The 27,161-nt window shown below is 34.9% G+C and overlaps 1 protein-coding gene across 9 annotated transcripts in view; it reads right to left on the bottom strand.

Moving 5' to 3' along the window:
• Positions 1-7,114: 7,114 nt before the first annotated feature.
• The window catches only part of PDS5B (PDS5 cohesin associated factor B), a 184,282-nt gene continuing 164,235 nt past the window's right edge, over positions 7,115-27,161 (bottom strand). For 3 of the 9 annotated variants that reach the window (XM_029936864.1, XM_029936865.1, XM_029936872.1), the window contains 8 exons: positions 26,453-26,572; positions 25,185-25,247; positions 24,452-24,597; positions 21,651-21,756; positions 16,692-17,131; positions 16,491-16,601; positions 12,934-13,072; positions 7,115-11,533 (listed from right to left, as the gene is read on the bottom strand). In XM_029936864.1, coding sequence (XP_029792724.1) covers positions 11,498-11,533; positions 12,934-13,072; positions 16,491-16,601; positions 16,692-17,131; positions 21,651-21,756; positions 24,452-24,597; positions 25,185-25,247; positions 26,453-26,572 — 1,161 coding nt within the window. In that variant the 3' untranslated portion in view covers positions 7,115-11,497. Of the gene's footprint in view, positions 11,534-12,933; positions 13,073-16,486; positions 16,602-16,691; positions 17,132-20,472; positions 20,549-21,650; positions 21,757-24,451; positions 24,598-25,184; positions 25,248-26,452; positions 26,573-27,161 lie in introns of those variants that run through there. The other 6 variants (XM_029936869.1, XM_029936868.1, XM_029936867.1 and 3 more) reach the window with 6 other exon arrangements.

Consider the following 27,161-nt stretch of genomic DNA (forward strand, 5'->3'; position numbering starts at 1 on the left):
CCACCTCACACCAGTCAGAGTGGCTAAAATAAGCAAATCAAGAGCCTATAGATGCTGGCGAGGGTGTGGAGAGACGAGCACCCTCCTACACTGCTGGTGGGAATGTAAACTGGTGCAGCCACTCTGGAAAACAGTGTGGAGGTTCCTCAAAAAACTATCCATAGAACTCCCTTATGACCCAGCAATAGCACTGCTAGGGATTTACCCAAGGGATACAGAAGTGCTGATGCATAGGAGCACATGCGCCCCTATGTTCATAGCAGCACTGTCAACAATAGCCAAATCATGGAAAGAGCCTAAATGTCCATCACCTGATGAATGGATCAAGAAGATGTGGTATATATACACAATGGAGTACTACATGGCAATGAGAAAGAATGAAATCTGGCCATTTGTAGGAAAGTGGATGGACCTCAAGGGTGTCATGCTAAGCGAAATAAGTCAGGCGGAGAAGGACAGAAACCATATGTTTGCTCTCATAGGTCTAACAGGAAAACAGGAGAAATCTAATGGAGGACCTAGGGGAGGGGAAGAGGGAGAGTTGGGGAGATAGAGGGATGCAAAACCTGAGACACTAATGAATACTGAAAACGAACCGAAGGTTGAAGGGGGAGGAGTTGGGGGAGGGGAGGTGGTGGTAATGGAAGAGGGCACTTGTGGGAAAGAGCACTGGGTGTTGTATGGAAACCAATGTGACAATAAACTATTTTTAAAAAATTAAAACTTAGGGGAAATTTTCAGACCAAATATAAAAACATACAGGTATAGTAATTACAGTAGATGTTGGTTATAGGCATAGACAGAAATCAATCAAATATGACTCTAAAAACAGATCCAGATAGGTAAGAGTTAGTTCATGATACCTGTGGCATTTCAAATAGTAGATGTTAGAGAAACTACATAATAAACTGTGTTAAGAGCAGTAAGTACACTTAAGAGAAAAATAAATTATACCACAGTCCTACAAAAGATACAAAAATAGTCACCAGGTGGATTAAATAATGTGACAAAAACAACAAAAGCAAAACCAAACTACCCTGCAAGTATTAAAGAAAACAGGAAAATATTTTCAAAATCTTGCAGTAAGCACAAAACCCAGAAGCCATAGTGAAAATACTGACAGAGTTGAGCTCACAAGAAGGAAAAACCTCTGTATTATACAACAGAAAATACCTTTTTAAAAAGCCTAAAGATAGGTGACTCACAGGAGGTGTCTCCCATATATTTAATAAGAGAATAATGCGAGACTGTGTAGAGCTAGAGGGCAAGCCCACGCTCAGCTCACACAGCAGTCCTCCCATAGCCACAGGGGGTACAGTCTTAAGACCCGGGTGGATGCCTGAAACCGTGGATAGGACCGAACCCTAGAACATACATTACGTATTTTCCCTACACATGCATACCTACGATAAAGTTTAATTTATAAATCAGGCACAGAAGTAAGAATAACTACTGATAAAACAATAATTATACTGTGATAAGAACTATGTGAATATAGTCTCTCAAAATATCCTCTTGTACCACATTCACTCTTCTTGTCAGGATGATGTGAGATAATAAAATGCTTCTGTGAGGAGAATGAGGGAGGGTGAATGACGCAGACGTCGGGACAGCGCTAGGCTACTCCTGACCACCTGACAACACCTCAGGAGGATCAAGCTGCTTCTGAACTGCAGTTGACCGTGGGTAGCTGAAACTGCAGACAGAGGAACTCCAGAGGAGGGGTTTGGCTAGCCCCAAACAGCAGGACCTTTTTGTAAGGAAATGTAACACAGTGTGGCTAAAATCCATAAGCCATCCATACCTCTTCCCTTTTTACCCAATGATAACAAGAAAAAAAGGTTAAAAAATGGGCAAAGAATATCGCCAAGTAATTCATAGGACAGAAACGACTGGAAATGAAAACATATGCAACAATGCAGTTTCTCTGTAATCAGAGAAATGAAAATGAGAAAAAATCAATTTGTAACCACTGGAATGTGAAAAATTTTTAAAGCATTAATTGGTGCCCTTTCAAGAAAGCAATTGGGCAGAATTTATCATTTAAAGGAACACCACAAGGGTGCCTGGGTGGCTCAGTTAAGCATCTGACTCTTCATTTCAGCTCAGGTCATAGTCTCATGGTTTGTGAGCTCAAGCCCTGCGTTCAGCCTGCTCCACATCCTGTCTCCTTCCCTCTCTCTCTCTGCCCATCCACCATTTGCTTGCTTTTTCTCAAAAATAATAAATGTAAAAAAAAAAAAAAAAGTAAAGGAACACAATTCTCTAAAGAAGAATCTACTTCTTACAGGAAACCTGGCACCATGGCACAAAGACATACACAGAGACGATCATTTACTGCATTATTTGTAATAAGGAAAAGTGTAAATAACCCAAATGCCGCAAAGAACAGTAATTAAATAACCCATGGCATACCCGTACAACGGGTATTATGCAGTTGTTCAAAGGATGAGATAAACCGGTATGTGCTGAGAACCCTATAAGAACATTAAGTAGAGAAAAAGTTGTAGAAAGGTATAGTATGATCCCACTTACATAGAAACAAAGAATATATGAGTGACAAAGTGTGACAGACTGAAATCCTGACCTAGTGAACTAGAGTGACTTTCATATTTTATTTTATTTCCATATCTTGGAAGTCCCTGTGTGATTTTTTTTTAATGTGTAGATTTTTTAAAAAAATGTTTATTTTGAGAGAGAGAGAGAGCATGCCTGAATGGGGGAGGAGCAGAGCAAGAGGAGAGAATCCCAAGCAGGCTCTGTGCTAGGAACACCATGCACAGTAGCACAGAGCCTGAAGCACCATGAGATCATGACCTGAGCCAAAATCCTAAGTCACATGCTTAAACCAACTGAGCCACCCAGTGGCACCCCTGTATGAATTTTTAAATCATAATAAAAATATTTAACTTAATGTTGAACATTTTCTGTCTACCTGAATGGAACTATAGAACTCTTCTAACAATTTCCAATTATGAATGGCTTGAGTGTTGAAGACAAGATAATTGTATTCTTACATTACAGTTAACTAACTGGACCCTCTATTTATAGTCCCTTGACTGTACTATACCCTCTTTTAAAGCTGTCATGTTAAAAGTCTTAATATGTTTTATATGCTTCATTCTCTTGCTCCAAAGTCATCAGCAGCTTCCTTAGCTGGCTTTAGAATGCAAAGCCCTACATGTCTCTCAAACCTAACTACTTGCGCAAAAAAGTATCTCCTCACTACCCAACCACAACTCAAAAAGTTCTTCACCTCAGCCAAATGGGCCTCTCAGTTCCTAAATGAATAGTCTGGTAGGCACCCAACTCACAAGCATTCACACATCATCTATAATGTGTTAACAAATTGTTACCATTTCTCCAGGAATTTTTCCTCCAAGATTTTTATACAAAACTACAGGCACCCAAGGGCCATAAGGCAGATTATATAGTGAACCCAGTTAACATTAGCTCAGGAATGTAGATTATGAATAAATGAAATTGACATTTTATCCATCATTTTCTAAGCTCTCAGTCTGAAGCATTTTATATGCTTTCAAGAAATAGAAAGCTGTTTTGGATTAAGTAAGTAGTTTGAATTCTAGTCCAAACCTACAGTGTAAGTATTAAGAACCATCAACTCTGAATAGCTCTACTCTGGGAACTTTGGGCAAGTCTGAGGCTTATTTGTACAATGTTGATAATATACATTTCTTCTAATGGGAGGTAATATAGGCAAGGGAGCAGAGTATCCAGTAAAATGTGGCCAATAGTACATTCATCCTCTTGACTAGGAAATCCCAACATTATCACTACTATAAAATTTATTAATACTGATTCAGTCAATGTTGATTTGATGATCACTATTTGATACAGTATAGAAAGGGTGGCATTGGAGTCAAACAGATGTGATCAAATCTGCAGGCACCACTTTAGGGATGAGAAATCTTGGGTAAACTGCAATTTCTGATCCTCAGTTCCCTCCTCTTAAAGGGCACACCATCAACCAACACACAGAGCTGCAGTGAGGACTATGTGGGATGATACTTTATGAAAAGCTCTTAATAAGGTATCTGGCACAATAAGTTATCCAGTTCCTTGATCTTAAACAAATTTTTTAATTTACCTAAATTTTACTGAAGTTAATTTATTCAACAAACTTTAAGTGCTTACTATGTGTACTTGGCATTGTGCTGAGCACCAGAGACAAACTAGTCAACGAAAACATCATCTCCGGTTTCCATATAGTGGAGCAGTGGGACAGGCATTAACCCAACAATCTAGATGCTAACTGTGCGAAGTGCGATGGGGAGGTAAGCTAAGGGGCACATGACAGTGGGTTTGCTCTCAACACAGAACTCGAGACAGGCTGCCTTAAGGAAAATTCTCACTTGTAGTGTGAATAGGAAACTAGATACAGCAGAAGGAAAAGTGCTCCAGGCAGACAAAAATATGCCTTACCTTTTGAATGTCTATATAGCTTTATATATACCCTACTAGCTCATACCTCTGGCAACTAAGTGCAAGGAACTGAAAGAAAAGTGTAGCTGGCATAGACCAAAAAGACTGGCCAGACAGGAGTGACAGAGTTTTGCGGGGGGCATTATCCTAAAGGCAATGGTAAATTGTTAAAAGGGTTGCAGAGTTTCTGTTGTTTATTATTATTGTTGCTGTTGCCACTAGGGTAGATGGGATCACTGTATTTCGACAGTTTGGCTACACTGTGATAATGAATTTGAGGTTAGGCAAGAGTAAGTGTCAGCATACCAGTTTGAAGGCGAAGAAATGATAAGCACTTACAAGAGACTACATTGGTGAAAAAAGGTAGAACTATTCCAGGGATGATCAGGAGATAAATTCGACAGGATTAAATGACAGGTTGGGAAGAGGAAAAGCCAGAGGGCAATTTTTAGATTTCTGACTTGTATTACTAGTTGAATGCTAGCTCTATTTTCAGATATATGAAGATGACCAGATTTGGGCAGGGAAGGTTAGTTAGGTGCTCAGTTCTTTGGACATGTTGAGTTCAAAGTACAGTTGACCATTGAATGACACAGGTTTCAACTGTGCAGGTCCACATACATGGATTTTTCCCCTTTACATTCAGTACTATAAATGTATTTTCTCTTCATGATTTTAATGTTTTTTTCCTCTTTACTTTATTGTAAGAATACAGTATATAATATATACAACATACAAAATACGTGTTAATCGACTGTTATCAGTAAGGCTTTCAGTCAACAATAAGGCTATCAGTTGCAGCTAAATTTAGGAGGACTCAAGAATTATACACAAGTGTTCAACTTTGGGGAAGGGAGTGTCAGCACCCCTAACTCTGCATTGTTCATCGGTCAACTGCATCTTAATTAACAACAAAACGAGCCAAGATCTTGCCACTCCCCGACTCAAAGTCCCACAATGGACACCCTTCAAACTTTAGACGCAACTCCCTAGAGACATACAGTTATGCTCAGACTCTTCACTATCTTCTTTCCCTCCTACCCTTATATCCCATGGTCACTTTCACTCCAGAAACATTAGCCTTCTTGAAATCACTGATACATTGAAAGTTCATCTTCCCCAAGGACTTCTGTCCTTATTCTTCCTTCGCCCTGGACTTATTTTTTTCCTAGGTGTTCATAAGACTTGATCTCTCACTTAACAGAATTCCACCCTCTGACATCATCTTCTCAAAGAATCTTCTTTGACTATCCGATGTAAAACAGCCTTCCTACTTCTCAGCTGGGCTGGAGAGGCCGAATGAAACCTATAGTCTTGCTGTGCTAAAGGGAAACACCTGTCACATAATACAAGTCTTTCCCTCAAGACTTCTGAAACACGAGGACTAGTCTAATTACAGCTGTACCTCAAGACCAACCCCATGGACTGAAGTGATCAATCCCTACAATCCTGAGAAAGTAAGGCAAATCTCCTGGCAGGGGTTGGGGAAGGGGAAATTACATCAACTTCAATCCTTCAGTTCTTCTGTACATATTGTCCTGAATAAAAAACAAAAAACATTATAAGCCCGGGATAGAGAAAGAAATATGATCAGGTAAAATGTGACTGATAATTAAAGAAAAATTAGGTAACAGACTAAGATCCACAGATGATTCAGATGTTGGAGTTGGTTATATAATTCAAATCTCTGCCAGCAGTGTTAAAAAAAAAGAGAGATGTTCAGAAGACAAATTAAATAATAAATAATTAATATTTAATTAATTAGATTTTATATTTTATACTGTATAAGAATACAGTATTTGAAATTAACTAATTAGATGGGTTAAATGGAAGACTGCACAAGGCAGAAGAGATTGGTAAATCTGAAGATGCATCAATAGAAAATATCCAAATTGAAGCACAAAGAGAAAACAAGAATAGAAGAAACACCAAAGGAAATAAAGAGCACATGAGACACAAACACTACAACATATTTGTAATTGGAGTGTCAGAAAGACAGAAGCAGTAAGAGTAGAATATGTGAAGGGAAAATGAGCAAGGACTTTTCACAGCTGGTAGAATACACCAACCTGCAGATTCCATAGCTCAGTAAACCCTAAGCAAAAATTAAAAAAAAATTAAAAAATAAAAAAGAAGAAAGAAAACCATAAAGAGGTGCACCATAGTCAAACTGCTGAGAACAGAGAGAGAGAGAGGAAATTCTAAAAGCCAGAAAAAAAGACATATGACCTATGAGGAATGAAAAGGTTTTCCAGCTGCCTTTGCAATAGAAAATATGAAAACTAGAAGAAAATGGAATGCAAAGTTTTAAACCGCCAAATAAATAAAATTGCCAATCTAGAATTCTGTCTCCAAAGAAAATACTCTTCGGAAATGAAAGTGTGATAAAGACCTTTCAAACAAATGCTGACTGAATTAGCACTGACAAGATCTGCACTAGAAGCAATACTAAAAGCAGCTTCTCAGACTGAAGGAAAAGGAGTTAAGATGGAAGCACAAAACTATATAAAAAAAATAGCACAGAGGAGAGAAAATGTATATGTAAACAAGAAAGGAGATCAACACAAGAAAGAACACTGACTACCTCAAGTAATGAAACCTTGGCATTTATAACCACAGAACATAAAAAACTATAGCACAAAGAGTAGGGAGGCAGCAAAAGGAGTTGAGCCACTTTTAAGTTCTTTAATTGTCCAGAAAGTAGTAAAAGCATTAATATAACACAGACTATACTAAGCCAAACACAGGTGTTGTAATCTGTAGGGTAATCACAGAAAAGTAATATAATCAGGTATTACTAAGAAGCCAACAGAAGACACAGAATAGTATTAAGTACAGTTGACCCTTGAACAACATGAGCTTGAACTGGATTCTTTTTTGATATAGTACAGTACTGTAAAAGTACTTTCTCTTCCTTATCATTTTAATAGTAATTTCCTTTCTCTAGCTTACTTTATTGTAAGAATACAGTACATAGTACATATGACATATAAAATACGTGTTAATCAACTATGTTCTGGTAAGGATTTTTGATCAACTACCAGTAGTTAAGTTTTGGGGGACTCCAAAGTTTTAAGTGGATTTTCAACCATGTGGGGGTTGGCATTCCTAATCCCCACTTGCTCAAAGGTCAGTAGTACTTTACTGAGCCAAAAGAAGGTAGGCAAAGGAGCAAATAAATAAGGAAAAGACTGGCAAAAAAGACAGTAAGATGATAAACTTAAAACCTACTATGATTTGGTAATTATATCAAAAGCAAATAGTCTAAACACTCTAAAGAACAAAGATTCTATAACTGAATAAAAGAATAAAACCAAAGAATAAAATGTTTACACAACACACACTTTAAAGATGTATATAAATAGAATGAAAAAGGACAGAAAAGGCTTTGTCATGCAGACAAAACTGGTATGGCTATATGCGTATCAGAGAAAGTAGGCATGGAGTATCTGTACAGATATTGATGGCCATTTTACAATTATAAAAGTATGACAATCATAAAGGCATAATAATCCTACATTTTATGTATTGAGTAACATAGCTCCAACTATAAAACAGCTTCACCTCCAATCATTTCTACTGTCCATCTGGTTTTTCCTTTTCTTTTCACCACACTTTTTACAATCTGACATTATATATGTAATAATTGCTTCCTTATCTCCTTTCTCCCCGACCCCCGCTGGGGAGAATCACACTTTATCCTCTGTAACTAACCTAACACATAGTAAGCACTCAATAAATAGTTGCTGAACAAATGAATAAAACTGCCACTAGCAACTCACATTCTCAGTGCTTACTTTTAAAGTTTACATGACACATTTATTTTCTTCAGTTATGTAATCCTTTAACTTAAATAGTACTTAGTAATCTCTGTTAGCCAGAATTTTACATGAGAAGTTTAAACAAAACGCTTGAAAAAATGTTACTGGGTAAGAGATTTCCATTCTATGCAACAAAAGTTTCCAAAATAAAAAATCATCAAAATGTGCCTTTCTTCATTTAGTAAACATATTTCAATATATATACCGATTCACATAAATAAAGTAATACAATTACATATTAGCTTTCATGTTTATTCAACTTCACAGAAAATCCAAAAAATGTGTCTGAAACTGGTTATCTATCTAAATACCAATTGTTCATGATGGTGACATAATACTATGTGGTAGGGGAGATATACCCAAGTTAAACAAATTCTTAAATTCCTGACATTGTTCAAGTGGGCAAAAGGAAATCTTAAAAATCAAACTTACAAGTTGTAAGAAGATACAGAAAGTAATTTAACCTTTAATACCTGGAACAAGTTTTACAGCCACATTTGTCATTTACATATACAGTGGAGATCACTGAAAACAAAAGCTTCCTGTTGCACTGCAGCAAGAAATCTCATTATATTATAGATTAAATGAACTTGCTACAGAGTGCAGCAAGGTAACCTCACCAAAAAATTGTAAAATTTTCATAATGGAAGTTGTTACAGTGAGTTAAATATTTTCCCAATTTTATACAGCACATATTTTCAAAATGAACATTACGACTGAAGAGTTTGCTAACTATTGTTAGCAATTAATGTTGTATACATACTTAATTTTACTTTAGTTATAGTATGTGGCCCTCCAGATGTCAATACATGAAATGTTAACTTCAAACATAGTAAGATAATCCCCCTAAAAGATGAAGACTCAGGACATCAAAACTCTGATTATTGCACCTATTTTTCTACAGAAAAATGGAAAACTTACATCATAATCTTCCCAAAAAGTGAACAGACATGTTGTAAAATCACAGACTTATTGGCATTAAACAAAATCTACAATGAACATTTTTTGTGAACTGATGTACAGAATTAGTGTGCAATGAAATTTGGTTAACTATGATCATGCAAATAAAAATCCTCCACAATCATTTTTTCATTATGGTTTATAAAATGGTCTTAAAGATATACTTCCATAAACATTTCCGGTGCAATTGAGTCAATGACAAAAATACAAAGCTATCCCTTATCCTTTATTTTATAGATTTAAAAACATGCCTTTGTACTGCTGAGATACAAATAGCGTGTTTGGGAGAACTGAGTTCATGAAACGGTTAAAAACCAATGTATCTTGGTCCGACATTAGCCGCCTTGTATACAGCAGCCTCCCATAATCACTGGTGTCAGTACTGCTGGAAATGAAGAAGTTAAATATTGAGAGATTAAGACACAATTCAAAACATTTTTTAAAAAATAAAAGGCCGTTTCATAAACATGAAGAAATCTTAAAAAAAAAATCACATTAACTGTGATATACACTGGAAATAGTAAAATGTCATTTTCCAAAATAGTAGTTTCTTTATTATATCCCCTCTCTATTATAACCAATCTTGGAAATATACCTTCAACATAATGGTGTATTATATGAAAATGCTCCATTATTCAATGTGATAAATTTAATAAGTTAGGATATGATTTTCTTTTCTGGTGTTAACTGTGAAAAAAACAAAAGAACAGCACCTGAAATACTAAAATGAATTTAGGCAAGCATTAAGTAGTAACTTTTATGTTTTGGTTCAAAATACAGTTTATAAAACTGTATAAATGATACTGATTTAAAGAATTTATTTCTGTATTTTGCAAATTACAATGAAGAAAAAAAAAAGATCTGCTCTAAATCCAAATAAATTTCCACTTCTCCCAATACAGACAAAGTGGAATTTCATTCAAAAATTATAAGATTGTGATACCTACAGTAGCTCATATAGTTGGATATATCATTCCTGCCCTGACCCCCCCCCCCAAAACAACTTTTTTGGCTCCAAAATAAAGTACAATAATAAACTTTTGATGAAAAACTATGTTATGGGGCAATCTATCATATACTATGGCTAAATATGAATTTACAGAAAAGAGCACATCCCATTTTCAGCACTTTTTTCATAAACATGCAACTCACTATAAAATACAAAACACTTGCTTTCAAGAACAGCTTTATAAAGACACACTGCATCAATAAAATTTTTTCTTTCTGATTAACTTTACACTGTTATGGAGAACTGCAACTTTCTATGTGTATATATCGAATTTTATATTATAGTGTAATAATCTGCATTTCTGAACATAATGTGCAAGAGGAAATATCTATACACAAGAACATTCTAGACTATTAAAAACTAATTCAAATTACAGAATTTTATTGATACAGTAGATTAATAAAAACTGAAAAGGGATGATGATAAAATGGGATAAAGAATTCAGTACATTATTTTATAACACACTCTTTAAAATTAAAATATTTTAAATCTCTTTTCTTAAAATTTTCATTGCCATGAAAGGCCAGAAAATTCTGAGACCAATACTGAGGTGTAAAATAATCAAACTTCAGGACTATTTCACAATCTGCATGGTGTCCTCCTGCTGGAGGCATCATGCAGGTGTAATGGCAGACCATTTAGCACCTCTGAAGATTAAGGGTGCCTAGGAGTAAACACTAGGTAAGATACACAAGGGAAAGAGACCATTTAACTCTCCAACAAATAATGACATCAAGAAAATGACACCATTTGTTGAAAAAAATTTTTTCACAGTAAAATTGCAGAGAATACAAATACAAACACTGACAGATCACTGCTTAAGATCCATTCTAGCAAACTTTTCCCAAATCAATAGATCCAATAAACAGTTGGGACTGTCAGTTTAAAGCTGCAGATAAAAGCTATACAAGCACTTTAGAAGTCAGAAACATTAAAAAAAAAAAGAGAGAAGAAGAAGAAAAAGAAGAAAGAATAAAAGAAAAAAGAAAAGTAAAAGAAAAAACATATTTACAAGTTTCTTCTTTAGTTTGTCTACATAGCCATCGCACATCACACTTTCACAGGACTCCAGAGTCAATGTTATCACCACGTGTATGGCTAAAGCGCTGTGACCACAAATATATGTGGTCATCAAAATAAGGTCCACCTGTCCACTCTCCAGCAGTCCCGCTTTGTGCATCAAAGGCTTGACTTAGCCTCAAGCTTGACAAAAAACAAATGCTTCTTTCAAAGCTTTCACACGAAAGTTCCTAATTACATTTGTTCATCGCCTTTCTCTTTTAGAACTTCGCCGTCGTACCTTAAAAGAAAAATTACCAGATGCTTAATTAAGATATCAAACTTAGCAGTAATCAATATTACTTTTTAAACAAATCACTATTCTTCGTTATTCCTGATTTATTTTTCCTTTTCCTCACTTCAAACCTTTCTCCTATTTTAAAACTTTCTGCCTCAGCATCACATATTTAGACCTTATGTAATATTTGAATGCCTTTCCCATAATAGCAAAAGAGAAAAAAACTATTTTACTTTTCTATTTAATAATTTTAAAGAGAAATGAACAGAAAGCAATGTCAACAGCAAGAAAAACAACCACAAATATCTTTTCACTTATGTGTCCGTGGTAAAAGAAAACACTTTACCCTTGGACTTACAGTTGTCCCTTTGGGAAAACAGTTATCAAATACATAGGAATCTAGATTTCAGACATATTACCATTTACTGGCAAGTACTAATGAAAGCATAACACTTCAGCTCTTAAAAAGATCAGTATTAAGATAAATATAAGCAGACCAGGATTTTAATTCAATTAATTTATGGTTGTGGTTTTCTTTTTTTGATGAAGACATTAATCACTTTGGACTCTTATTTTTTTTACATCCAAAACAATAAAAAAAATAATGCTGTCAGAAACAAGCCCAACAAGTTCAGATATTTTTCTGTGAATATCTGGTGCATAAGTGAACCCTGGTGCAGACAGAGTGCTGATTATGTTAAACAGCACAAAGGGGTGAGGGTCAACTCTGGGATTTGATCTCAGAAAAGAGGTTTCTCAAAGATGGCTGCCTGTGCTGATCCAAAGATTCAGCACTGGTGTTATCACCAAGAGAAGAGTATACTTAAATGTGTTAACTGTATTTCTTCCAAAATGAAACACCAAAGATGTGTTAACTGACAAAGCCATTCTTTACTTAAAAAATTATCTCAGGAAGAATTCACATCCTGCCTTTTGTAAAAGAAATATCCGTTACTTATTCTATAAATTTCAAAGACATGATTTTATTCTATATGACTAACTTATGAAACTACTATGAAACTCAAAGAAAAAGTTATAAAACATAAAACATAGTCTATTTAACACATAACAGTGATCTAAAATCAAGGTACAGCTTAAATGCTCAAGTATCAATTTATCAGAATGCTACTTCTCCACATTCAGTCCTCCACATTCAGTTATAAACTTGACATTTACACTTTCACTAGGTTACGTCTATTATTCTCATGTAGTTTCAGGACTCCATAAAGGATGTTCTCTCATTAACCAAGCTGGTAGGCGAAACAACACTACAAACTAGTGAAGAAAAGTAAATACTTAGAATTATAAGTAACAGCAAGTGCTATATGAAGCTGACCACATATTTCCCAACTTCTGTTCCCATATTCTATGCTATGACACATGGTTCTTTAATAAACACATACATTTACTGTAGAAACTTCCTCTTCCTCTGTTTCTTCCTGTGGAACATCATCATTGACAGGAGAGCTACCCTGAAACACATCTACTTCTTCACTTGAATCATTTTCTTTAGTAGCTGCTTGTTTGGAACGTCCTACACGGCTAGAGTAAAACAGAGGTAAAATAAAATGAACATTCTGATCTTTAAGTAGTAGATTACCTCAGAGGAAATGCTTTAAATATTTCATAAATTATCATTTATTCTCATTTTTATTCTCCATTACCTTATAAAACATGAAATATTATTATTCTAAATCCCAACCCGATGTTTAACCCTAGAATCTCACAAACACTGACCAAGTAACATAAAACGTGTATGACTGAGACCAAGACAATAGAAGATTTTAAAACACAACCCAAAGTCTGCTTCAAGTCTCTCTCATGGTTTGCCTCCCTCCTTCTCCCCAACTATTTTTTCCCTTCTGCTCCCCCATAGTCCTCTGTTAAGTTTCTCCTGTTCCACTTATGAGTGAAAACATATGGTATCTGTCCTTCTCTGCCTGACTTATTTCACTTAGCATGACACCCTCAAGGTCCATCCATGTTGCTACAAATACGGCCCCATAATTCTCATAAAGAAATCTCAAATCTATTCACTTCTCTCCACCTCTACTGCTACTACACATTTCCACATCATTTTCCTCTCTTACCTCTTCTCTAAAGATGTAAAAACAGCTGAAGTCACTCACTCCCTGTAGACAGCTCCCTGCTGTACTGAAAGAAATTCTGTAAACCTTCTTGACATAATATATAAGGCCCTACAGACAGCTGTTGGCTACCTGTCCATTCTCATCTCTCTCCAGTCTCCAATTCCTTACAACTACAATCTAGCAAATTATTGCCTTTCTATAACTCTCTGAATTGGCCAAGACTTTTCCTACTTTGGCGCCTTCAATACCATGTTCCCTCCAATTGTGTTTTTTTCCCTGTTCACTATCAGCCTAACTCCTACTATTTTCAAGAAATCAATTCTTACTTTCCAAAGAGAAAACTTCCCCAATTCCTTAGCTCTCTCATTATGTTCTCTTATAGTACCTTAAATTTTTCCTCAGGGCACAGATCACAATTTAGAATTCCATATTTATGTGTGATTATGTAAGGACTACATGCCCATTTAGATGTTAATCCCAAGAGGACAAGAATAAGGTCTATTCTGTGTCACTGTAAGCCACTGTAAACCCTAGCACCTAGTATCCTCTGAAATAGGAGGCACTCAAATATATGTAAGACATATCACCATTTAATCAAATGTATCCCTCTTGACATTTATTTGCATGTACATTCTTTAAACTAAAATATTTTTGTTGGGGCACCTGGGTGGCTCAGTCAGTTAAGCATCCGACTTTGGCTCAGGTCATGATCTCACAGTTCGTGGGTTCGAGCCCCGCATCGGGATGTGTGTTGACAGCTAGCTCAGAGCCTGGAGCCTGTCTTCCGGATTCTGTGTCTCCCTCTCTCTCTGACCCTCCCCCTCTCATGCTGCCTCTACCTCTCTCAAAAATAAATAAAGCATTAAAAAAATAAAATATTTTTCTTATTTGAGTATAGTGGACATATAATGTCACATCAATTTCAGGTATACAACATAGTGGTTCAACTTTTCTATAGATTATGCTGTACTCACCACAGTGCATCTATCATCTGTCACCAGACAGCACTACTACAACATCACTGACCTGATTCCCATGCCCCTTCATTCCTGTGACCGACTCATTCATTCCCAAACTAGAAGCCTGGATCTCCCACTCCCCTTCACCTATTTTGCCCATGCTCCCACCCCTGCTTCCTTCTGACAACCATCAGTTTATTCTCTGTATGGTAACTTTTTTAAAAATTTATTTCTGAAAGAGTGTGTGTGCACACGAGTGGGGGAGGGGCATAAGAGAGGAGAGAGAGCATCCCAAGCAGGCCCCTACATTGTCAGCATGGAGACTGATGTGGGTCTTGAACCTACAAACCATGAATCATGACTTGAACTGAAGCCAAGAGTCAAATGCTTAACTGACTGAGCCACCTAGGTGATCCTGACTGAACTTTTCTTTTTTTTTAAATTAAGAATACAGCTTATCATTTCTCTTGGGTAATCCAAAATATGTATTCTTTAACCCACACTCAAACCAAGTAATTTTTTTTACTTGGTTCAGTTTTTCAGAGTCAACAGAAGAAAATACAGGAGTTACATGGAAAATAATATAATCTTTCTCAATTCCACTGAGGTCGGAACAAGAAAAACAGGCAGATCATAACATATGTTATTCTACTAGTTCTAAAAAAAGAGCTTCCCTTTGAAGGGAAGATATGCTGTTAAGACAAATATAGAGTCTTTTTCTGCATTGGTTTATAAAAGAAATACTTTTTTGGCTTAGAATATTTGTATGAGGATGTATATAATTTTAGATGACATGATAATCATTTAAGCCCTTAATTTTCTGATGACCAAATATAAACTAATTAAAATTATGACCCTGAAAGCTCTGTTATTTTCTCATTATAAAATTAATCATGGGAATTAAATATTCCTTAAGAATTTGTTTAAAAAAAAATAGTTTTTGTAATTGAATCCAAACACATTTACAAAGCTGCCACAAAAATGTACTTACCTTTACTTTTTACCTGAGGAAAAAATTAAATGGAAGAAGGCAGGAAGGAAGTAGCTAGACCCTCAAGCAAGTTTTCCTTTTCCTGGGAAATACACAGGAATAGGAAAAATTTCTAAGATAACCTATTTAGCCAAAGTGTGCTGGCAACTCTGCAAAGCCAAGGCACTGATGTAACTGCAATGGGATTACTCTCAGAATTACAGTCAGAATTTCTGATAAATGGAAGACATGCTATTCTATTTCCACTTAGGTTACTGAGAAAAAGGTGCAAAATACACAAATGACAGCACTGACGTTCCTGCTGCCCTAACAATTTTAGATACAGATTTGTTATTGTGATTTTCTTATAAACATATGCTTGTGTGAACTTCCCAAACTATTTATATGTAGATACAGATGTGTTCATTTGATTAGAAAAGAAACAAAATCAAAACCCCAAAAACTTCAGATCTACTGAAGTGATAATTTCTATGGATATAATTTAAAGAAAAATAATGCCTGTTACTTTCCTATACAACTCAAAGAATAAAAGCAAAAATATAAAAACTATTTTTTTTACGTTGCTGAGGAGAGATATTAAGAAAAACTAGAGTGTGGGATAACAAGGCACTTTGGTCAGTATGAGGTGATCATTTAAAAATACTTTCTCATCTCTTTAGGTACCATAAAATCTGTATGGGAAGTAACAAACTATTTGGTATTCATTTGAAGAGATCTGCCTAAAAGCTGTAAAAATATTATCAGAGGGTTAAACTGGGATATCGATTACCTAGGGAAGTTTATAAAAAGTTTAGCTTACCTAGTATAACGGGACTAAATACATGGGGTTTTAAATACAGCCCTATGTATATTTAAAAATTTATGAACTTTTGCAAAATAATTTGAAACTGGTTTGAAATTTAATATTATTTACAACTTACACATTTTTTTTTGGTTGTGATGGTGATGGCGTTTTTGATGGTCTTCCTCGTCCTTTCTGTGGTGTGGATTGTGTGGATTCAACTGCACTAGTTTCAGGAGATTCTGCTCTGCTTTGGGGAAGACCCAAATGTGGATAGCATCAAATTAAGATTTATAACACAGTTACTAAAAACATGCAGTTTAGAGTTACATGCACTTACCTCTGCTGTGCTCTCCTTGATGTTCGGTGCTGTTTGCTTTTTGATTTCTGTTCTGTGTTTCCACTTTGTCTTTCTTCTTCTTCCTCCTCTTCCGGTGCTGAAGGTCCAGATTTTTTTTTGGTTCCTTTTTTAGATGTTTTCATTGTTGGCTCTTCTTTTGGTGTACCTCCACCAAGAGGCTTAGGGGGTCGGCCTCTTTTACCCTTTTTTGGTGGACTATTCTGTTCATCCTCATTTTCTAATACATCCTCTTTGAGCCTCTTTTCCTCAGGCCACTGCTGTTCATCTGATTCTGAAGCTGTATGGCCTCTCTTCCGTCCACGCTGACTGCCTTTAGGTTTCTGTTCCTGTACCAACTTCGTTAGGTCATCCATACCTAATTTCTCTTCTGAATCTGTGACAGGTGTTTTTTTCCGGCTTCTTGGTTTGTCCAATTCAGACTAGAAATAAAAATCACAATTTCAATATGAATTTGTTATATGCATATTTTGAAAACTGAAACAAAAAAAAATGTAACCACTTTTGTCATAAAACTATACCTAAATAAAATATAGAGTTTTTAAGTATATCAGAACCATAACTGCTTTGTTTTTTAACTAAAAAAATTATCTGGGATAAGAGGGTAAATTTTCATTCTTACTTAAGCTAGAGAGCCTCAAATTGAAACCTTTCAAGATCAGTACTTTATTAAACTATAAGTTTTAATGAGTGTTATGTCTTTTAAAAAATTCTAAATTCCATACTTGAATAATGGACAACTATACCAAAGTATAACATCTGCTTTAATAGTCAAATTAAGTAATTCTAATTTTATTCCATAGTGTATAAGATGTAAAATACCAACTATGTTATAGAGTATGCTTAGATACCAAAAAAGAGCTACTTTTATTTTATAAATGGAGGTTGCAAGACATAAAAGTTAAACATATTCATTTAGTAAAAATGTTGAAAACATTGCTGAATCAAAGATACTGTCTCTTTCCAGCTACAACTAATTAAAAACAAACACAATTTAAATTATTTAAACAGAAACTTAAATTTAAAATATAAGCCTAGTCTACATTCAGATAATATATGCATTGACCAGCAGATGGAGATGGAGGAAATTCTCCAAAGAAACCAAGAACAGTACGAACCCTCATAGCTCTCTATACACATACATGTATGAAACCCATAAATACAAGTGTTTTAATGCAAAAAGTTTGTGTCAATTTACATCCTTAAAATCAGTGAAAACAACAAAAATTATCTGATTTGTTTAGTCTTTTTACCTCCTGTCTATCAACTCCCTAATTATGTCATTTGTATTATGCTCTTTGTCCATTTGTATCCTGGAGTCTTAGTATTTTAAATCTACATTCTTCTATATTTTTGGGTATATTTAAATTTTATTTCCTATTTGTTATGGACTGTATTGTGTCCAGACAAAATTCCTGTGTTGAAGCTATAACCCGTAATGTGATGGTATCTGAAGATGGGCCTTTGGAAGATATTTCAGTTAAGATCATGAGAGGCCCTCATAACAGAATTAGCCCCTTAGGAAAAGAGATACCAGAGGGATCTTTCTGGCTCTCTCGCCACCATGTGAGGCATAGTGAGAAGGTGGCCATCTGCAAATCAGGGGAAAAAAAACTCTCACCAGGAGGCAAATCGGCCAGCACTGTGATCTTGGAATTCCCAACCTACAGACAGGTGAGAAAATTAATTTCCGTTGTTTAAGCCATCCAGTCTACGATATTTTGCTATGGGTCACTGAGCAGACTAAGATATTACAGTATCTCGATAGGATTTGACATGGAATTCAAAATTCTTTCCTATCTACCCCCAAAGAGTATTCCAATCATTTCAAAAATCACTGACTTGTGATGTTTCCTTTACTTTGTATTATGTCTTAAAAATCAATAATGTTTCTGGGCTACTGCAAAAGCAGCATACTATTTTACTAATCATAAAGAAATACATTTGTGTTTGGCTGGACTGATATTATTACTCCTTTTGTATCCATTTATTCTTCCACATGGATTTAAAATCACACTGGAATTTTATAATTACATATAGATTCATTTATAAAGAACTGCCATCTGTTTTCATTCATTTCTCCCATTAAAGAACATGGCATGTCTTCTTTCTCTTCAAGCCTTCTATGTTTCTCAATTTGGATTATTTTCCCCACATGGATTTCCCCCTACTTCTTTCCTATGGCTATGTTCAGGTCTATCGACCGACCTACCTACCTACCTACCTTTGTTGCTGAAGAAGTTATTGTGGTGGGGCAAATCTCCTTTCCCCCAAGTGTATACTCAACATCACGCAAAATTATCAGATCAAAGTTAGTTATTCACATACATACATCTATCATATATAGATGTTTAATCGGTACTATACTGAATTCTTAGTTTTTCAACCACTTCTCTTATTTTTCTAAGAAAAATGAATGTCTCTTCTTTTTCATTGTCATACCTTTGACTCCTATTTCATGTCTTATGCATTTGTCAAACATTCTAGAACAATCTTAAATAATAGTGATGACAACATATTACTTGTTTTGCTTCTGATTTTTAATTGAAATGTTTCCAGTATTTTGCACTTAAGAACAAAAACTTAGGAAGAATAACAGAATCAATGACTACTGACTTAAAAAGATAAAACTTTTAATATGTTTAGGAAGGATCCTTCTGGGATTAGCTTATTAAGAGTTCATATGTATCAAGGTTGGATTTTAAGTTGTATTTATATTTTCTTGACATGACCTGAGGTTATCTTGATTTGCTATATTAAAAGATTTCTTAGCATTAAATTATCCTTTCATCCTAGGAAAAACAGACCTATATATGACTGGTTTTAATTTGTTATCATTTATCTGCAGTTTTGTACAAATAATTATTGTTACTCAGAGGTGCGAAGATAAAGAGAAATATTTGATTAAAATTAAATTTACAATTATCACCTCCAGTTTGAAACTCTACAATTCATTTTAATGTCCAAAAATGTGATAAGGTGGCTGAATTCTTTTATACTCTGGAAAAGGTTGGTGGTAAACAGCAAATTCAAGGTCTGCTTTCTTGAGAATACTATAAAATAATGTAATTTACTAAAGCACTACATTTTCTAGTTTTTTTTCATTTTGCACTTCATTATCTTAAGAACAGAGGGAGTATAAAACTGAGGTTAGAAGAAGGAAATAAGAAAAACATATTATTTGTAAAACTAAATATTTGAATATAAGTATAGATGGAGAATAATTCCATTGTGGTGAAATTTCAGTGTGAAGGTGGTAGTATATACAAATACAGGACTCTAATATACTAGTCTTTCTGTCTCAAATGCTAACCTCTTTGAGGATATTTCAGTTGATGTTTATTAATAAGGTTCTTACAGTATTTCTGAAAATGGATGCAAATACATAAGAGGCAGCCAAAAGCCTCCATTATAATTATAAAAATAAATCTCAAAAGCTCAGAATTTCAAAACTTTTCTATGGAAAAGAGAGACTTACTCTTTATTGCTCTACAAGGCAGAACTAGATATAGAATTCAAAGGATAACAAAATATTCAGAATTCATCACAACCATGTTTCCCAAATTTTGGGGGACATGGGTAAGGGAGCAGGACAGTATGTGGGTATGGGTAGTGTAGCTGATGTGTTGATGTTTCCAACAAATGAGAGAAATTAAAAGCTCTCCACCTAAGGCATTTTCAAGCACATGGTAAGCAACTCTCATAAATGCTAATGAAGGAATTTCTGCATTAAATGAGAAGTAGGACTAGAAGACATAAATACCTTTTCCAATTCAAGGTTCTCTTCTATAAATCCAGATAACAGGATTCCTTTCTGGCTAAGCGATCAATTTCTAATTCTGCTTGGGCAAAATTTTTAAACAGCCAATAAAAATCAGAATTTACAGTATAAGTAGTAAGGATGTAGTAGGAATTTAAGAATTATAATTTTTTAAGTGGAAAGAAAAACAATCTGGCAAAACAAATTACTGGAAAAGCCTGGAAACAACTGAAAATAATTTAAACTTCTTGGAATATGTAATGTTGGGGCAGTGGAAGAAAAGAAGGGCAGTAATATTTCAGAGAAAGCAAAAGAATTTTATTAATAATGTTCCACACCTCTACTAACTGAGTAGATTCAGATGCATTAACATTTACTTTATAGTAATCATTAATCAAAAATATTGATCTTTGTAATGATAAAACAGCAGCAATACCAACTGACTTGGGCTAATTCATTTATACTGATAAACCTTACCAGCTAAGTAGCCACATTTTACAGATAAAGAAACTGGTTCAGACAGCCTCATCAATTTTTCATAAAATGTTTAAAGCTAACCTAGAAAGTCAAAATGTGCCCAATAATTAAGGTTATCAAGATGTACAGAAATATATAATTGTATTTGTACTAAAACATAACAAATTCTGTCTTTGAATGACATTTACAAACTGTCTAATCATATAAATTATCACTATTAAAATTTTTAAAATTTAATAAAACAAAATTTAAAAACTAAATAAGTTTATAGCATTTCCTACCTTTGCTAGAAGCTTACTTAGTAATGAAAGGCTAAGAAAGCATCTAAAATGGAGGAGCCTTCAAGAATCCTCATTCTATCTCCCTTTTCTACTGCTAAGTCTAAACTTTCTGTGTTTTAAACGACAAACCACCACCACCACCACCCAAAGTGGTTCTGTGTATGGAACTGGCATGTTTGATTTCAAAGATCTACAGAATAAAAATCACGTATTAGAATGACAAGAAATACAAGAGATTCAATATACTTAAATTACATGGTAGAGGATAAAGATGAACTCACATTTGTGATTAAAATCATTAAGAGAAAATCACATGTTAAATTTGAGAGTAATGTTAACTGGTTTCAATATAAACATTATTTACACAGTAAAATTTTTATCATCATTATTATAATTATTATAAAATCAAACCAAATATCTCACCCTTACAAGATCAGAGTCGTCTCTCTTGTCACTTTTTTTTCCTGGCAAAGGTGATGACATTGTATAATCTTCATTTTCACTGTGATCCATTTCAGAGCTATCAAGCCTTTTAATATAGACATTTGTAATTATTATTACAATGAAATAACCTTAAAAGCTTTTTCTGTTCTCTAGTGTAGCTTTGAGCTTTATGAGGAAAAGTTTCATTCTTTTCCAAAAAACATCTGTTTTATTCTATCATATTTAGCACCAAACCAACAAGCAATGAACCACATTTAACATAATAGAGAAACTTGAAAAATCACAAATTTAGTTTTTTTCCTAAGGTTTTTAAAAAACTAAATTCTCTTTTGGAGTGGGAACATAAAGTAAATTAAAACTTCTCCTGTTAGCAAGCTGGAGTGGCCTATGTTACTACAATCTGCACTGTCCCCTATCTCTCCCACATTCCCAGTTCACTTTTTCTTCTCTGTGCTCTTTTTTGTAAAGTTTATTGAGAGAGGGAGGGAGGGAAGGAGGGAGGGAGGGAGGGAGGGAGGGAGGGAGAGGGAGAGGGAGAGGGAGAGAGAGAGGGAGAGGGAGAGAGAGAGAGAGAGAGAGAGAGAGAGAGAGAGAGAGAGAGAGAGAGAAAGAGAGACACATCTCCAAGCAGGCTCAGCACGATCTGCGCAAAGCCTGACATGAGGCTCAATCTCATGAACTGTGAGATCATATGACCTGAGCTGAAATCAACAGTCAGATACTTAACTGACTGACGCACCCAGGCGCCCCTTTCTTCTCTGTACCCTTAACACTCTCTAACACACTAAAGTTATTATGTTTATTCTCCTCTAACTTCCCCTGCTAGAATGTAAGCATGGATCTTTTGCCAAATGTATTTTTTTTATACTAAGCACTTGTACCAATGTCAGACATAAAGTAGGCACTTGATAAATACTTATTAAATGAATTAACAGCACAAGCTCTCATTTATTGGTATGAAGGTTGCCTTCTGTCGTAGGTGATCTCATCCTTAATCTCACTTTAAAAACCATTCTTATACATTGTTAAATCCTAAATTTCAATCTCTGGCTCAGGAGCTACCCTGAGCTTTAGACTCACATATCCAGTTGCCCATTCAACTTGAATTTCTAATAGGCATCTCAACTTTAACACAGCCAAGATAGTTATTTGGACATTCCTCTCTTCCCCATCTCCCTAGAAGCACATGCACGCGTGCGTGCACACACACCCGCACAAAGCCTGTTCTTCGAAGGCTTCCAACGTCTCAGTTAATGGCACCACCACTTACAGAAACATTTGGGCCAAAACACCCCTAGGATATATCTTTAAATATTCCCTTTCCTTTTCACATCTAACCCATCAGCAAGGCAAATTGGGCCAACCATTAAAATAAATCCTAAATTTGACTATTTACCATCTTTCTCCCTCTTCACCCCTTCTCTTAATTACTATTAGCTGACTCCTAACTGGTTTTTCTATCTCAATTCTCTTCTCCACAAACAATAGAGCAATCTAATAAAAGTTACAAATTAGATCACTAGTCTCCACAGCAACATCCTAGCAAAGGGAAAGAGTTGAAGGCAATTTTAAGGCTCTTAATAACTGATCTTCTTTGATTATAACCACGAATTCAAGAAGAACCAGTAACTTAGGAAATGAATTACTGGAAATGGTTTGGTCATGTTAAGTATGAGGCCATCCACTAGAAAAGGTCCAGATGATACAGGTGAAGCCATAATATGGAATCTAAAACCAGAGCTATAAATGTATTTTTGTTCAATTTCTATCATATATCATTTGATAACTTATTCATTACAAGGAAATTGAGAAGACATTTTAGAATATCTCCTTTCTTTACTGACTGGTTAACAATGCAAAGACAGCACAGTCTTTCATAACAGCAAAATCAATAATCAGTGGTAGTTAGGGCCTGTACAAGGCTTTAACTAAATAACTAGCTAACAAACTGCTAAGCACTAAACTAAAACCAGTAAAACTGTGAATTATTTTCTTTTTCTCTTTCTTAAAAAGAAAAATCTGCAAAACTTGAGAGACTATTGAATGCTGAAAATGAACTGAGAGTTGAGGGGGAGGGGGGAGGGGGGAAGAGAGGTGGTGGTGATGGTGGAGGGCACTTAAGGGGAAGAGCACTGGGTGTTGTATGGAAAACAATTTGACAATAAAATATTATGGAAAAAAAAAAGAAAGAAAAATCTGTAAAGCATGATTTGAAAGTACAAATTTAAAACGTTTCCAAACAAAAAAATTTATACATGTACATGGAAAAAAGAAACTCAAACCAAAAGTATAAAATGATCTCCTTCCTATACTAGACTACCACAAGAAATTTGTGTATTCTTCCAAAAATTTTCTATGCATATGTAAGCCAATTTGAATACAAATCCCTTGTAAAAACTCAAAAATACTGTAATACTGTTCTATTCCTTGCCTTTTTTACTCAATAATGTATTGTGGAAACAATTCATATTAGCTCATACCTAATCATTTTTAATGATTATGTACTCTATTGTATGGATGTATCATACTATAACAGGTTTACACTTGCTAGACGTTTAGCTTATGTCTGCCAATACAGGTTGTCCCAACAAGCTAACATATGAAAGCCTAAGATGGAGTGCCTATCTAAAATACGGAAGCACAGAAACCAGAACAGGTAAATGGCTGTTCGGGTATGCACTGATTTCCACTCAATGACATTAAGGGTTTCAGGTTACATTATTTTAGATCTCACTGCCTTGATGCAATCCTTAAATGCATGTTATTTCTTAGATACTTACCTCCCTTTTATTCTTCCAGGTGAGCTTGGATTTGAACTGCTGCTTGCATTGCTTACAGTTTCCATTCGTGATGATTTTGTCTGAGATTGCTTGCCTGCTGATGAAAGTGGCTTATTAACAGCTCCTAGAACATTGGTTGTTTTAGGCTGAAACGAAAAATGCGTATCTCTTTCTATTTGATTAAAGCCAGAAGAAATTTACACAAAGAACCATAAATCTCTGTCAAAGTATTTATACACAAATCACACAAATATGCCTATCCTTAAGCAAAATAAGGATTATAAATTGACTATCACTTGAATTAAGTGAAAAACTACATAGACAAGCATAATAGTTAAATTTCTTAGCTATTTAGAGGAAAAGGCTTACACAGAAAGTGAGAACAAATAAAATGTATAGTCATTAACAAAAATAGATGATCAAAGTCTTGCTTTGGAAAGACATAAGTTGTTTTTAACTTTAAGATTCTATCTTGATATCACAGTATAAGATATTTAAGAATCAAGGTCTCCAGCACTTTATTATAGGCTATGAAATAAGTTCATGTAGCTCAGCTTGCATTTATAGTCTAAATACAATTATTTCTTACTAGTAAATGGAAGATATCTAATAATTGTATTTTCTACCTTAAGATATACCAATTTTTAAAGAAATACAAAATAACATTAATTATGCCAATAGTCACAGTAAAATAAACTACCATGTAAAAATTAGAATGACTCTCAAAACATACTTTTCCAGGAGTAAAAAATGATTTCATTTCTGGAGGCAGATAATTTTTGGTGTTACTGAAATTCTACAAGCAAGAGAAAAAGTTGTAGTTAGTGAATAATGAAACACTATATATAAAGTGCTTCAAAGCCAACTAAGCATACAACAGCTTTTGTGTTAAAGTACATAATAAAACACATTTAAATAATAAGTTCAAACACAAAATTTCAGTCACTGATTTTAAATACTGTAATAAGCTTAAACTAACCTACCAACTCCAATAATAACAAAACATATTTGAGTTCTAATGTGTTAGAGCTCTCTGTAAGTGCATCAGAAAACACATGCTTCTGTAACAAAACTCTTCAGAAAAGACCCCATATATTCCTGTTATCTTAAACATGACAAAGTGAATGCTTTAAAAGCACAGTCAACAAGGCTGTTGCAAATCTCTATATGTTGGTAAATACCTTAACTGTTATTTTACTTAAAAACAAATACAAAAATTTAAAAAATGGTAGTGGTGCTTTCCACACTCTCAGTCAATAGGATTAGGTGCATTATGAATCTCTAAGAGATTCTGGAAAAAACCTTTTATATCTTGTACAATACTAGGGGCGCCTGCGTAGCTCTGTTGGTTATGTGTCCGACTTTGGCACAGCTCATCTCACAGGTTGTGAGATTGAGCCTCACACTGGGCTCTGTGCTGACAGCTCAGAGCCTGGAGTCTGCTCCAGATTCTGTGTCTCCTTCTCTCTGTGCCCCTCCCCTGTTTGCACTCTCTCTCTCAAAAATAAATAAAAACATTAAAAAAATGTGTAGTATTTCGTCTAATACTTGATTTTTGTAATGAGTTTGAGGAACATTCTTGTGGTGTTCCCTGGGTCTTGAACCTGTTCCAGTATCTGCTCTCTACTTATTTCTTCATACCAGTTATAAATCTCAATCAAGGGCTTATAACTTCAGACTCTATCAGCATTTTCCTTCCCATTTTGGATCATTGGCCATTAACTGACAGATCTACATGCTTTGATCACATTTTTGCCTGTACTTGTAGACTGGCATAAAACTCTGAACACAAAATTTAGATCATCCTAATCAATCTCTGAACCTTATTTGTGTCCCCTGATTTGGCCCATATGCTAGTCTTGAACCACATTACTAAGACTCATGATGACCTTTCCATGATACTAGTAGCATGCTAGCTCTTGAAACTGATCCTTCCTAATCAACCTAGTGCTAAGGATACATTTTATTTCAATCTATACAAACAAAATCTAAAATAACTACCTTGTCAGGTTGGGTGAAAAAACGAGCTGGTAGTACTGGGTCTTTAGGAGATTCCAAACTGTATGTGGTGCTCTTTGACATGATGATATTCATGGCAACATCACACACAGTGTACAGTTTCTGCAATGGGAGTAAAGAAAATTAAGTACTTAAGGTAGCATCCTTGACTCTGATTTAGGAGTAATTCTAAAACATGAATTAGTACAGTCATACTTCAGAGATATTGCAGATTCGGCTCCAGACCACCACAATAAAGCAAATGTTGCAATTAAGTGAGTCAAATGAATTTTTTGGTTTCCCAGTGCATATAAAAGTTACATTTACACTATACTATAACCTATTGAGTGTGCAACAGATTAAGTCTAAAAAACAGTGTACAATGTAATTACAGTACAAGTAATTAACAACTATTTTATTGCTAAAAATGCTAACCATCATCTAAACTTTTGGGAACTTGCAATCTTTTTGCTGGTAGAGGGTCTTGCCTCAATGTTGATGGCTGCTGCTGATCAGAAGTGGTTGCCAAGTGATGGAGTGACTGTAGGAATTTCTTAAAATATGACAATAGTGTAATTTGCTGCACTGATTGACTCTTCCTTTCACTGTAGCGTGTGGTGCTGTTTGATACCATTTTACCCACAATGGAATTTCCAATATCAGAGTCAATCCCCTCAAACCTTGTTGCTGTTTTATCAACTAAGTTTGTGTA

This window comes from Suricata suricatta, chromosome 4 (assembly GCF_006229205.1).
Source record: "Suricata suricatta isolate VVHF042 chromosome 4, meerkat_22Aug2017_6uvM2_HiC, whole genome shotgun sequence".
Classification (NCBI taxonomy): domain Eukaryota; kingdom Metazoa; phylum Chordata; class Mammalia; order Carnivora; family Herpestidae; genus Suricata; species Suricata suricatta.